Source organism: Chionomys nivalis, chromosome 11 (assembly GCF_950005125.1).
Source record: "Chionomys nivalis chromosome 11, mChiNiv1.1, whole genome shotgun sequence".
NCBI classification, from domain to species: Eukaryota; Metazoa; Chordata; class Mammalia; order Rodentia; family Cricetidae; genus Chionomys; species Chionomys nivalis.
Genome location: NC_080096.1, coordinates 18,626,485 through 18,641,585, shown reverse-complemented (window position 1 = coordinate 18,641,585; position 15,101 = coordinate 18,626,485). Strand labels below are relative to the sequence as shown.

The following is a 15,101-nucleotide window of genomic DNA, read 5'->3' as shown; positions in this document are numbered from 1 at the left end:
AAGCTGGGAGCAGAACAGATGGAGAAGGACAGCACATGCCCTGCAGGCAGGAAGCAGCCCCAGGAACGGAGGTCTGAGCCCAGCACGGGCAGCCCTATGCACTGTGGGAGCCTGGAGCACAACTGCCAGGACACTGCTAGCCCTCGGCCAAGGCTGGACAAGGGCCCTGCGGGCTGAGCGGCGTATGCCAACATCCGGAGCTGCTCTCGGAGTACCTGCCACCTGCGCCAGTTTAAACCCAACCCATGCTCATCTTCAAGCCTCCTTTGCTTGGTGGGAAACAGCAGGAGCACCGAGTTCCAATCCTCGTCCAGATATTAGTGCACGGGCTGGCATTTCCAAGTTCAGCTGTCCCCTCTGAAAATGGGAGTCATTTCTATCTCAAGAGGTTGTGAAAATTAAAGTAACATAACATCCATGCACAGCTGATAGCGAAGTCCTGGCGGGACAGGGCCTGGAGACGAAGCTCTGTTTCTGCCCAAACCAAGACAAATCCAGGTAGCATCCTCACCCATACTTCCCATTGGCTTATTCCACCTCGGCCCAGCAGCCCAGTTTTGGTGACAGCAATGGGAAGACAGGACAATTCAGATCCAGACTTCTTTTGCCAAATGCCCCTGCCCACCCCCTTACCTGCCTCCTTCCTGACTGGAAGCTGCCCACAATGGCGCCAGTACCTGCAGGTCAGGTTCATGTATCGCTTACATGTCATCTGTACTAAGAACAGCAAGGCCCTGTTCTCAACCAGGAATGCACACCCTCACTGCCCCATGGCTCCTGTTACTCAGACAATAACACCCAGTCCACTGGCACCCTCCAAGGCCTGGGGGAGGGGACAGAGACAGCAGTACCCAGCTTTTTTTTTTTTTTTTTTTGCACCTTGTCAGGCCCAGGAAGCAGAGTTAGAAGCTCATTTGTGGCGCTGGAAAGAGAAGTCCAGATGACTTGAGCATGATCTAAGGGCCACCCAGCATTTCTGAAATAAAGTTCATTGAAAAAAAATCCTCTCCCCATCCCAGGAAATCCGACAGTCTCCTCTCCCTGAATTCAGGTGCAACACTGTTCAAACTAAGATATTTCCGGTTTAACCTGGCCCCTATGAAGTTGGCCCTGGCCTCAGGATTTCCCAAAGGGAAGCAGGAAGTGCTGCCCTGGAGGAGGCCAGAGCTCCCAGAGATCTCTACCCTCCCTGCTAGTGTAACTCTGTGAATGGCGAGGCTAAGCCCCTCCCCAACCATACCCAGCTCAACTCTCCCTTCCTCTGGAGGCCCAGGTGGCAGGGGCGTGCCCAGGCAAAGGAATACACCTCTGAGCCTTCCCGCGGGCCTTGTGCCCAGACCCGAGGTACAGGGGGGAGGCAACAGGGGCTGCACAGGGCAGTGCTCCTCACCTACCAGGGTGAGTCAGCGAGAGAACCTGAGGGCTGTGTAGGGCCTGTAAAAACCCCGTGGCAGGGATCCCAGAACAATTTACTCCAAATTGCGCCTTCAGGTTGGTTACCTAATCCAGCCGCGCCCACCCTCCAATAGCCAGTGTAGGCCATCCCTTTAAAGGGGCAGCCAACCCTGGGTGCCTGAAGACCTGGGGTCCTCACTGTGGGTCCCTCTTCCTGTGGTCCTGACACAAACATAGACAAGGAAGGGTTCAAGCCCAAGAGAAAACCAATCTAGGTTCCGGGGTCAAGTGAGGTCTCCATCCCTCTTCTATACCCTTAACAGCTCCAGCTAAGGCAGAATTTCACCTGCCCCCTTCCCAGCATGAGAGCAGGGCAAAGTTACACACTTGCTGGTTCAAGACTTGACCTTGATTCTAGGGTCATGGGCCACCACCAAAAGTGGTCTCCTGCATGTTTGGACCACAAAGCCCCCGAAGGATAGGAGCTGCTTCTGGAACAGAGTAGGTGGTAAAAGCCACACTGCCCAAGGCCCAGCCTTTTCTAAGGGAAAGGAAGAAGGAGGGAGAGACGGATGCTGAGTCTCTTCGCCAGAGACAATCTTCTCAAGGGCTAAGGGCAAGCCCACTCTCCAGCATAACCTGAAGTAGGAGACTCGGGGGTCACTAGCATAAGGGCAAAGGAAACCAATCCAGAGGTGGTTCATCCCACTTTCCATAACTGCCATGGGTCCGGAAGGGCTACCTTCCTGAGGTCAGAAGTGGAGGAACGAAGAGAGCTCTTGGGGAGAAGGAACGGGGAGAAACCGGATTCCCATGATCCTTGTCTCTAGTTGAACCCCAGACATCTGACCCAAGCCTTTGCCATCTGCACTGACTGGGGCACCTCCCACAGCTCCCAAAAGATGATAAGCGGGACGTGTCCTAGGGGTGCTTAGGGAGTCAAATCTCAACATCCCGTGGGGTTCCCTCTCCTGGCTACCGCAGCGGGGTACTGAGCGCCACAGCAGAACCGTCCCCTGCACACGCACACCCGGAGCACAGGGGGGTGGAGCCGGACAGTGGGCTAGAGACCAGAGGGCACTCGCGTCCTCGCGGGGCTGCAGAGACGCCGCGGGCCGCCCCGCCCCTGTGCGGATCCGGGCTGGCCGGCCGCCGGCGCCCGTCCCCCGCCCCTCTCACTCACCTCCGGGTCCAGCGGCACCAGCTCCATGAGCGGCCAGGGCTCCTTGAGCTGGGCGAGCGGCATCGCGCCGCCGCCGAACCGCCCGCGCTCCTCCCGGCGGCCCCGGGCTGCGCCGCCTCCGGGCCCCGGGATCCCCGCCGCTGCACTGAGACCCCCGCGCGCCCCCGAGCCCCTCGCGCTCTGGCTGGGCCGTCCGCCGCCGCCGCCGCGGCACTCGCACTTCGCTCCTCCGTCATCCGGCACCGCCGCGCCCATTGGCTACCTGCGCGGGGGCGGGGCCTTGGATGCCCCGCCCACTCCCCCACGGCGCGGCATTCCCGGCGCGGACCCCCGCCCCCAACGCGCTGGGGAGCCGGCCCCGCCTCCACACGAGCCCCTGGCCCACTCTCGGCCCTGCCCACTGGAGACTGTGAGGGTATCTTCTTCCCGGGCTGTGTGTCCCTGCGCAGACCCCGCCCGGCCCACCGTTGTCCTGTCCTAGCGGCATTTGGAATCTTAACCCAGATGTGCCTTCGCCCTCCAGGGGGAGGGGCTGCCACCCTCCACGGGTTGTCCTGGGCCTGATCCGGACCGAGGCTTGAAAGGATCCGGCGCTGTGTGTCCTCAGCTCGCCGAGCTCCAAAAGCTGCACCGCACGGGAACCCACGCTGGGGTCTCTAAGGTGTCAAGCCGGCCAGCGCCAGGACCCATAGCGCCCCCAGGGTGATTTCCTAATACGCATTTTCTTCCCCTCCCAGTCTGTGTTGTGTCCTATCACTTGAGGGCGCTGGTTTCAGGCCAGGTCCAGCGTCTCTTCCTAGGCAGGCCCGATGGTGGTCTTGGTTTGAGCTTGAAGCCCTGTGGAGAGGGCAAAGTCTAGGCCTGGTGGGATCAGGATTCCCTTGGGCAGGATTTGGCCAGAGCCCAGGTGTGGTGAGACTTACTCTCGGGTGAGAGCCCAAGGACATACGAGAGAGACAGAGACAGAATTTGAGATTGGGTTCTGGTGTGTGTGTGTGAGAGCGTATTTGATTGAGATTGGGTTCTAGTGTGTGTGTGTGTGTGTGTGTGAGAGAGAGAGAGAGAGAGAGAGAGAGAGAGAGAGAGAGAGAGAGAGAGAGAGAGAGAGAGAGAGAATTTGAGATTGGGTTCTGGTGTGTGAAAGAGAGTATTTGATTGAGATTGGGTCCTAGTCTGTGTGTGTGTGTGTGAGAGAGAGAGAGAGAGAGAATTGTGATTGGGTCCTTGTGTGTGTGCGCACGCGTGAGAGAGAGAGAGAATGAGAATGTGTGTATGTGAGATTGGGTCCGGTGTGTGTTTTCTTGCTTGGTTCTGGATATGGAACCCAGGCTTTGCACACTAAGTTGCGTTTGGTACCATGGACCTATACCTCCAGGTGGCTTGTGAGTCTCTTGAGAACTTACCACCTCCTACCAGACACTCAGAAAGGTGGAGTGATTTATCCAAAGTCACCCAGCAGATCAGGAGTACACTAGTGTTTATGAGTGTGGGGTGGGCTTACGAGATGACCCAGTGGGCCCGATTCCCTCCCTGAGTGTGACTCCCAGCCCCAGATGGTGGGAGGAGAGAACCAACACCCACAAGCTGTCCTCTGACTTCCACAAACATGCTATGGCACAGGGACAACTTCCCCCAATAAATTTAAATGCAATAATATTTTTAAGTGGGATGTAATGGTGCACGCCTTTAATTGTAAGAGGAGACTGCTCCTTCGTTTCCTGGATGCCCTGACCCTAAGAATCACACAGAAACTGTATTAATTACAACACTGCTTGGCCACTAGCTTGGGCATATTTTCGGCTAACTCTTACATATTAAATTAATCTTTTTTTTTTTTTTTTTGGTTATTTTTGAGACAAGCTTTCTCTGTAGCTTTGGAGCCTGACCTGGAACTAGCTCTTGTAGACCAGTCTGGCCTCGAACTCACAGAGATCCGCCTGCTTCTGCCTCCCAAGTGCTGGGATTAAAGCTGTGCACCACCACCGCCCGGCCAAATTAATTCATTTTTATTAATCTGTGTATTGTCACGAGGCTGTGGCCTACCGGTAAAGGTTCTGGGTGTCTGTCTCCTTTGACAGCTACATGGCATCTCCTTGACTCTGCCTTCTCTCTTTTCATATCTCTGCTTGAATTTTCTGCCTGGCTTTACTCTGCTGAGCCATTGGCCTAAAGGCCTTTATTCATTAACCAATGAAAGCAACATATGCAGAAGGACTTCCTAGCACTAGGAAAGCAGAGGCAAGAGGATCTGAGTTCCAGGCCAGCCAGCGCTACATAGTGATATTGTCTCCAAAAAATAAATAAATAAATAAGAGAGAAAGAAAGAAAGAAAGAAAGAAAGAAAGAAAGAAAGAAAGAAAGAAAGAAAGAAAGAAAGGCTGGGTGGCGTGGCATGCCTTTACGCCTTTAATCCCAGCACTCAGGAGGCAGAGGCAGGAGGGATGTCTGTGAGTTCAAGGCCAGCCTAGTCTGCAGAGCTAGTTCTGAGACAGCAAGAGCTGTTATACAGAGAAACCCTGTCTCAAAAAAACCAAAAGAAAAAACAAGTAAGTAAATGAATGAATAAATAGAAATAAATTTAATTCTGGAGACAGCTTGGGCTGTATAATAATGACCTTGTCTTAAAATGGCAAATTGAAAAAGAAATAGAAACAGACGCTGCTCATGCACTTTCATCTCATCTGAGGCGGCTGAGACAGGGTCGCCCGAGCTCACTGTTCAGCCAGCTTAGCCAAATAAGTGAGCCCCAGGTCCAGGGAGAGACCCATACAATAAATAAATAAACAAATGAAAAGATAAAGACATGGCTTGTCAACTTATGGCCAACACACATACATGGGCACACATAACATACACATAGACATACACACATGCACATATGAAGTAGACACCAGTTTCTCCCAAATCTACATGTTCCCCTATCCCGTGTCTTCCCTTAGTGGGACCACTGCTGGCTTGAGCTGCATCTTGAGTGGAAAGGACACTGGGACCCCAAAACCATGGATTTGAATCCCAGATCTGCCACCTCTTCAGCCTTGGAGAACTCCTGTCTTTACGTTCATCTTCTTTAGCTGAAAAATAGGATTAGAACTCCAGTCTTTTAGGTTTGTAGTTAGGACCAAACTCATAAGCCCATATATAATTTATAGTTGTGAATTACATACCAGACCTTCTCAGCACAGTGGCACAGGCCTGAAATCCCAGCATTCAGGAGGCTATGGCAAGAGGATCTTGAATTAGAAGCAGATCAGCCCAGATTATATAGTGAGACTGTGTCTCAAAAAAATAAAAGTCAATCCAGTTGGGTGTGATGGTGTATGCCTGTAATCCCAGGTCATGGAGGGTCTGGAGTTCAGAAGCATCCTCAGCTTTGTATTGAGTTCTAGGCTAGCCTAAACTACAGGAGACTCTGTCTCAAAGCTCCTCACAAGATCTCTCATAAGGTAAAGGCACCTGCCATCAAGATAAGAGTTTGATCTCCAAGATCCACATAGTGGAGGGAGAGAACTAACTCCCAAAATTGTGCACTTGGAAACACATACACACAGAAGAAAAAAAAGAAAAATATAGAATCCAGAATGGTATTTCTGCTCTTTAATCTCAGCACTCTGAAGACAGCAGGCAGAAAGATCCCATTGAGTTCCAGGACAGCCGGAGCAACACAGTGAGACCCTGTCTCAGTAAATAAATAAATGAATAAATAAGGTTAGAGATATGGCTCAGTTGATAAAGCAGTGCCAGGATTAGGATGGGAGTTTGGATCTCCAAACCCATGAAAAAACCAGGCAGTCCTAGCGCCCGCATGCAGTCACAGTACCGGAGAAACGGGGACAAAGGGTCCGGCAGGGCAAGCTGGCCAGCCAGACTAGCTGTAATTGGTGAGCTCCAGGTTCAGTAAGAGACCCATAAAGTGGGCACACACACATAGGAACACAAATCTGTTCACACACATACACTCTATACACATATACCCTGACTATAAATTAATGTAGCTAAGGCTAGCAGACACTACTGTATTCTTCCTAAGCACCCTTCCTGTATTCTGTATACTGGAGTATACACATCAACCTGATGAGACAGGGGCTATTCTACCCAATGTAGCAGATGAGGACGTTGGGGACAGCTTTGTGCCAGATGGTAGTACTTGTGAACATCGGTGTCGGCACTGTCCACGCCGACTGCCTGGGACGCTGAGACGCTGCAGCTCTGACTGTCAGGGCCGGAACCTAAATACTCGAGCACACTTGATTATATTATTACCTGCCATTTATCTGATACTCAAATTGAACTAGAGATCCTGGGTTTTGACATGCTCAGTCTGGTAATCTTCCTCAGGGCTCAGACGAGCTTGTACACAGGCGACAACTGTCAAACAGCTCTAAGTGACTCCTGAGGAAGACACACTGAGAACCACAGCCTGCTGGTGAAGGCCTGGGCAAAGTGGCGGACTGCTGGACTGTAGCCAGGGAGGGGATGCTGCAGTGGCTCCGCCTTCAGTCTCCTTCCTTCTCCCTGTCCAAGGACTCTGCCCTGTCAGGCTGCCAGCCTCACTTAAGGGCTAGGTCAGTGATGACCTCTTCAGCTTAAAATTTATTTCATCTACATAGCAAGTTCAAGGCCAGCCAAGGCCACACAGAAAAGCCTTGTCTTAGAACCCCCGTCCCCCAGTCAGAGAGAGAGAGAGAGAACTGGGCCAGATAGAACCATATTCACAAAGGAATTAAAGAAAAGGATGATCCAGCAGAGCGCTCGAGGCTGATATGAACCTTTAGTGCCTTTGCTGGGCCCATATCTTTATATAAAGTAAAGAAGGCTTGGGCAGAGCTCAGTGATTTAGCATGTCAAGAGAGTTTTGTAAGTGAGAAAGCTTTCTAAAGAAAATCAGAAAAAGGTAAGGCCAAGGAAGAGGCCTGTCTGTGTTACTCGAAGATAATTATGGCAAGACTTTTGTTGAGCTGGAGTTCCCGAGGAAAAAATTGGTAGAAAGCCAAACTGTGTGTCTAGGAGTTCTGGAAGGTTTTACGGCCCGAGGAGCAGTTCAGAGGCGGCATCCAGGACAAAACAATACAAGTGAAGACGGTCAAACCCATCCTACAGGTGAAGCTCCTGCAAACATCTGGCTGTTACTGTGACATGTGGCCTAATCCTTAGCCACCCTGCAGGCTCAGGAATCATTGCGGAAGAGGGGGCAGAAAGAACTTTAAGAGCCAGAGGAAGGCGTGGCGCTTGTGTAGCGGTTTCCTCTGAGATCAAAGCATTCCACCCTGCAGAGGAGCTCCACTAGCTGGACTCCCGGAAACTGACCAGATTCACTATGCCCTCCTCGCCAGAGTAAACAATAGCAGCTGAGATCCCTCGCAGAATTGGGGGGGGTGGGGAGCTGCGGGCAGACACGGACCAGACCAGCTGCCTGGAAGAAGCAGACACCTGAGGAGCTGCCTGGAAGGGGTTAGATCAACTGAGGCACCTGGAAAGGACCGTCTCCAACCTGTGGAGCGGCCTGCAGGCTGTGCTGTATGCTCCAGGTTTTCAGCTCACCATGCTGGGGTGGACCTTGGTGATAGAGCTGTCTTTGAGTTATTTCTGCTCCTGTTAAGTAAACCAATAAAACTCTCTTGTTTACCAAGTTCAACTTTGGTGGTATCCATACTTTGGTCTGTCGTGGGCTCCCTATCTAGGATAAGTAACTGAGAGTGTTTTATTTCCCCAGGAAGTTTTGCCATACAACTTTGCCTGAATGTATGTATGTATGTATGTATGTATGTATGTATGTATGTATGTATGTATGTATGTACGTATGTACCATGTGCATGCCTGGTGCCTGTGAAGACCAGAAGAAGGCATTAGATATCCCTGGAGCTGGAGTTCCAGATGGTTCTGAGCTACCACCTACAAAAGTTAACAAATGCTCTTAACCAAGCCGTCTCTCCAGTCCCCCAAAGCTTTGAACTTTTTGTTGGTTTGTTTGTGTTTTTCAAGACCGGGTTTCTCTGTTTAACCCTGGTTGTCCTAGAACTCACTCCGTAGACCAGGCTGGCTTTTAAGTCAGAGATCCACCTGCCTCTGCCTCCCAAGTGATGAGATTAAAGGCATAGGCCACCACTGCCAGTTACTTTGAACTTTTTTAAAAAAGATTTATTTATTTATTTAATGTACATAAGTACTCTATCTCTATGTATACTTTTATACAAGAGGGCATCAGGTCCCAATATAGATGGTTATGAGCCACCTATGGTTGCTAGGAATTAAACTCACTCAGGACCTCTGGAAGAAAAGCCAGTGCTCTTAACCTCTGAGCCATCCCTCCAGCCCTGCTTTTGATGAATACATTTCACTTCCCACATCTCCTTTCTGTGGATGTGGAGGCCCAAAAATGTGAGCCTATTTCCACACTGACCAAAGGTCCACAGTTGGAACTTACCTCTAGTTCCTTCATGGTTATTGTGCTTCTACCTCAAAGACCCCACCTAGCTGTAGATCAGAGAGTGCTGCTCTCTCAAGGTTATCGTCAGCAGGTGTGGCTAATAGCCAGCCCTTGTTCAGGAATTGAGGAGTAGATCTGCTTCTACCTCAAACAAAAGTCTGTGGACCCAACTAAGTTCCAGTTTCCTTAAGGAGGTAACTGTGCAGTCCACCCAGGGAGTGGTTTGCCTACAAAATGTTTTGTTCTAGGGTGTGAGCGACTCGTCCTAGCAACGGAATGTTCAGCTGTGGCTGTAGCCTGTGACCTTCGGTGGTCTGTTCATTTCCTTGTATCATGTTAATACATGCAGGTTTTTTTTTTTTTTTTTTTTTTTTTGGTTTTTCGAGACAGGGTTTCTCTGTGGTTTTGGAGCCTGTCCTGGAACTAGCTCTTGTAGACCAGGCTGGTCTCGAACTCACAGAGATCCGCCTGCCTCTGCCTCCCGAGTGCTGGGATTAAAGGTGTGCGCTTTTGTTTTTTTTTTTTTTTTTTTTTTTTGTCTTGTTCCTACCTTTTAGGGTCAGGGAAATTAACCAGTTGGGAATTAAACGCGGGTGAATTTCAGTACTCTCTGGAATTCCCTCCTGACACTATCCTATATGTTTCTCCATTTTACTATATTTCTAAGTCCCCGCCCTCTACCCTGGCGAGAGGTATTTTCATCAAGGCTGGTCCCCAGCACTTGGAGATGTCAGCGATACATGTGTCACCGTGGCAAGAGGGAAGCCCAGAGGACAGATGGACTCTGTGTGGGGCCCTTGGGCAGGTCAGTTTGCCATCTGTTCCTGGAGTAGGGGACAACAGCCATTTGGCAGAGAGCTATAGCCAGGAAGCTGCATTTCTCCAAAGCCAGCACCGTGCAGCTGTAAACCTGGTTGTTCTTCTCTCTCCAATGCCTTTAATCTCAGCACTTGGAGGGCAGAGGCAGGTCTTTGTGAGTTCAAGACTGGCCTAGTCTACCACATTAGTCATTGCTCTCTTGCTCTGATAAAACAAATTGGAAAAGATAGTTTCTTTGGGGTTTGTGGTTCCAGAGCCCATCCCCACCACGGGAAGGCAGCATGGCAGTGGGCAGCTGAAGTGGCAGAGAGCTCACATCTCATAAGCAGGAAACAAAGAAGAAACTCAAATGATTGGCACTCAAAAATCTCACCCCCCCCCCCCAGTGACATACTTCCTTCAGCTAAGCCGCACCTCCTAAGCCTTCCCAAACAGGACCACCCCTGGGAGCCAAGCATTCAAATGCCAGAGACTGTGGGGAACTCTTCGCATTCAACCAATCCTGTCAGCATAGCAAATTCTCATCATATGTCTCCCAATAAGGTCACCAGACAGAAATCACTGCTCCCATTTTCTAGGTAAGAAAATCGAGGCTCAGAGAGGGATGGGATCGTCCCCAGCCAGATAGCAGATATTGCAGTTGGACTGAAAACTCACTTACCTCAGACCTGAAAACCAGCATCGGTATTGACCCACAGCCCAGCGTTGGGGAGGGAGGGGGAGGACAAGCTGAGGTGAGGGGTAGGGACTCCTGTAGGTCTGGGGCAGGGGATAGTGTCACTTCCCAGTCAGAAACTTTACTGTACTTTCTCCATAACACTTCAAGAAAAACACAAGCCTTTGCCACACCTGCAAAGCCCCACATGACGGATGCCTGCTCCCTCTGCACTGCCCGGGTGCCATTTGTCCTGGACTTTCTACCTTCCTGCTACCATTGCCACTACGCATGCCCGATAGATTCCCTCCTTGCATTGCTCCTGCTGTACCCTCTGTCTGGAACATTCTTTCCCCAGCTCTCACCCCATAAGCCTTGTCTATGCGTTGATGGTGCCACCTCAGAAAGGACTTCTAACTGAGGTGGCAGCCGAGAATTGTAACCCAATGCCATGCCTGCGTACCTGTCCACCTTCCCGTGAGAAGCAAGCTCCAGGAGGGGATGGTGACCCACTCCTGTGATTCCATCACTTGAGAGGCTGAGGCAGGACTGTGAGTTTCAAACAACATTAAGACTCTTATCTCAATCTCCCGCCCCCCGCAAAAAAAAAAAAAAAACAAAGAAAACAAAAACCCACAAAAGTTGTAGGGGCCAGATCTGCCTCTTGCTTGCTGCTGTAAGCATAAACACGCATGTACGATAGATAATATCACAGGTCACAGGTCACAGACTGTATTTCTGAGCACAGGTCTGCGCACCTGAGCTCTCAGCCCATCTCTTAGCTGTGTGACCTGAGTACTTAAATTAACCTCCCTGAGCCGTAGCTTTTGCATCCGTTAACTGGGAACGCACTGACTGTGCAGACCAGGCTGACCTATCGCAGAGGTCCATCTGCTTCTGCTTCCTGAGAGCAGGGAGCATAGGTGTGGGCCACCAAGTCCTGTGGTCTTTACATCTTAAAGCAATTTTAAGTGAAAAGAAAATTGTGATGTGTCACAGCTGTATAAAATTCAAATTTGATCAGGCAGTGGTGGCGCACACCTTTAATCCCAGCATTCCAGAAGCAGAGGCAGGTGGATCTCTATGAGTTCTGGGCCAGCCTGGTCTACAAAGTGAGTTCCAGGACAGCCAGAGCTGTTACAGATTTGGGCACCCGTAAATAAAGTTTTATTGGAACACGGCCACGCTCCATTTGTGGATTCTCTATGCTTCCTTCTCACTACGTTAAGTAGTTGCAACAGAGACCATATGGCCTGCAAAGTCGGAAATATTTACGAGCAGGCTCTTGGGAAACAGTGTGTGGCGGGCTCTAGGAAGGTACAGTCTTAGTGGAGCAGACAGACAGAGGAACAGGTCAGCTCTGTCAGGGGCTGCAGTATTTCCTCACGGGATGCTTCTCCCGAGCCCCTGCCCCACCCTTCAGCCCCCTTTCTCAGGGTCAATAGGATCCACCCAAACTCCCTTTTCCCCCTCCCAGAATTTGGATATAGGAGCAAGTTTTGGGAGACTTTGGAGGTACGTATGACCTTTGCATGTGGGGGATTTTGTTGTTGTATTTGAGACAGGGTCTCTAGACAGGTTCAGGCTAGTCTAGAACTCACTATGTAGTCCAGGGTGGCTTCAAACTAGCAGCATTCCTGTTGCCCCAGCCTCTCAAGGGATGGGACCCCAAGGATAAGCCACCACATCCAGCCAATGGCCTTTAAGGCCTGCCATCCACATACCTGTCCTCTGACAGCGTTCACTCGCCTGCCTGATAGGGCAGGTATGGATTATGGACTTGTCTCCAGGGAAAACAGCCTCTGGACTGCCTGCATCCCTTACGGTGTCAGAACTGGAAAGTTAGCTTTGGGAGGTGCTCTTTTGGGTTCATCTTAGCCAAGGCTCAGAACTGATGGCCTCGGGCGGGAACAAATCTGCTAAGGGTGGCGGCTTGTCAGCTATGTTCAAGAACCAAGGCGCGTATTACCACATAAAACCAACCACACGGAACCTCACAGAAGAGAGAGCGGGAATTTTAAGACATAGTAATGAAACCAGATAGGCTTTTATTGTCACCATATCCTGGCGATTCTAAATAATGTTGGTGATAAAATTGTCCTCTCAGCTGGGCGGTGGTGGCGCACGCCTTTAATCCCAGCACTCAGGAGGCAGAGGCAGGCGGATCTCTGTGAGTTCGAGGCCAGCCTGGTCTACAAGAGCTAGTTCCAGGACTGGCTCCAAAGATACAAAGACACCCTTTCTCGAAAAACAAAACAAAACAAAAATTGTCCTCTCTTTGAGCCAGGAACACTGGCTCATACTCTTACTCCTAGCGCTCAGGAGGCAGAGGCAGGGCTGTGAATTTGTGGGCAGCCTGGTCTACAAAGTGAGTTCCTGGACAGTCAGGGCTACACAGAGACATCCTGTGTTGAAAAACAAAACCAAACAACAACAAAAACTGGCCACCCGGATCCCTGTCCTGCCTTGCACCCATCAGCAGGAACCGACTGGTCCCCTCTCTTAGATGACACCCCTCCGTTCTACCCCGCTCTCCCCTCCCAGCTCCTCACTCACTCGGGCTCCTGTTGCTCTTGTGACTGTTTGCACTTCCATGGCAGTGATTTTACAAATGGAGGACGCTTAAATCCCGGGGAGGAAGAGGCTGACAGGTAGGTAGTAGCTTTGTGACAAAGCTAGGTGCTATGCCAAGCCTCACATGGCCCCTCAGTGACAGGGACAATTGTCAGTGCCCTCAAATGGGATGGGAACTCAAAAATGGAGTTTCCCAGCTCAGACCAAGCTACCTCTTTTTCCTGAACACACCCAAGTGCAGCACTGTGATGGGTACATCCTCACCCACCTGCCATGTCCCCCCCACCTCTATCTTCCAGGTAACCATGGTGCAGGGCGGTAGTTGACGTTCCCAGAATCCCACAGCAAGCTCAGGGCAGATCTGTCTAAATCCGCACCAGCTCCTGACAGAAGCCCAGAGGAAGACCTCCAGCTCCCTTCAGGAGACAGCCTCGCCTCTCACACAGGCCTGGCTGTTTGGAGTAATCCCTGGCTAAAGTCTTTTCCTCCAAGGGAGCGCTGAGACTGTCAGCAGTAGCTGCCATGTGCCAGGCTTAGGCTGGATGCTGCCCTCCACACTTCTGTCCCCTCCCCTGTGTTTATTTTCAGTTGATACACTTTTAGTTCCTATACAAGGAGTTGTTTGATCTAGGCCTAGACATGATTCTGTGGATGGTCCGGAAAAGCTGGGGTCTGGAAGCTGTCTCCACGTCTAAGGAAGGAGAGGCTCAAAGGACTGTGTGGCTACACCACACAACATGGAGTTGAGTTCAGTCATACTCCAAGGCCTTTCTCCATTCATTCTCCGAACACTTTGTTCTACACATGAGAAAATTAGAAAAACATTCTAAGAGGAAGAAGGTTAAGACAGTACATATACTCAATACTTGGGAGACTGAGGCAGGAGGATCTCAAATTCAAAGCCAGTCTGAACAACATAGGGAGACTTTGTCTTAAAAAAAATCAGAAAGGAGGGACTGGAGGGATGGCTCAGTGGTTAAGAGCGCAGGCTGCTCTTCCAGAGGACTGGGTTTTCAGTCTCAGCATCCATATGGTGGCTCACAACCATCTATAATTCCAGTGCATGGGGATCTGATACCCTCTTTGGCCTCTGTGGACACTGCACACGTGTGGTGCACAGACATACATGTAGGCAAAACACCCATACACATAAAAATAAACAAAATAAAATTATTTTAAAACAAACCAACAAACCCATGTATGGTGGCACACGCCTTCTATCCCAGCACTGGGCAGGCAGAGGCAGGTGGATCGCTATGAGTTTGAGGTCAGCCTGTTCTACATAGTGAGTTCCAGACCAGCCAGGGCTACATAGTAAGACCCTTTCTCAACAAGACAAACAAACAAACAGAAAAACACAAACAAACAAAAAGCCTGAACTGGAGAGACAGTTCAGTGGTTAAGAGCACTTGGCTGCTCTTCCAGAGGACCTGGGTTTAATTCCCGGCACCCACATGGCAGCTCACAACTGTCTGTAACTCCAGTTCCAGAGGACCTGACACCCTCACACAGACAAATGTACACAGAAAAATAAAACAAAACAAACAAAAAAACCCACAAAAAATCAAGTATTTCCTATTTCGTATAAACTGTATTTCAGAAGAATAAAATCGACAAGTTCATATTTATGGAAGAATTATTCAGGTAATGAACGCAAAAAGAATAAGAAAAATCACCAGCTTGCAATACCTGATAAAATAATGATTCATTGGTGGATGCTAAAACCAAAAGGTGAAAGGTTGATGGAAACTTTTATAATGAAGAGATCATCAAGTCCACTGATTAGTCAGCTGGAATAACTCAGCCAGACATTACGCACTTCCAGATTTGCTGTAATATTGAATGTATCGTGCTGGGCATTCAGCTAAGACGGTAGAGTGCTCCCGTAGCACACAGGAAGCCTTGGCTTCCATCCCCCGTGCTGAATTAAGTGGGCAAGGTGGTGTGCACCTAGAATCCAGCACTCAATCAGGATTCAAGGTCATTCTTGCCACAACGAGGAGTCTGAGGTCAGGCTAGAATCCACAACCCTGTCTGAAAAACAAACAGCA

At 50.2% G+C, this 15,101-nt stretch overlaps 1 protein-coding gene across 1 annotated transcript in view; it reads right to left on the bottom strand.

Moving 5' to 3' along the window:
* Positions 1-2,794, bottom strand: part of Rps6ka1 (ribosomal protein S6 kinase A1) — a 39,423-nt gene extending 36,629 nt beyond the window's left edge. Inside the window, exon 1 of the mRNA XM_057783776.1 lies at positions 2,579-2,794. Coding sequence (XP_057639759.1) covers positions 2,579-2,641 — 63 coding nt within the window. The 5' untranslated portion in view covers positions 2,642-2,794. The remainder of the gene's footprint in view (positions 1-2,578) is intronic.
* Positions 2,795-15,101: the final 12,307 nt, after the last annotated feature.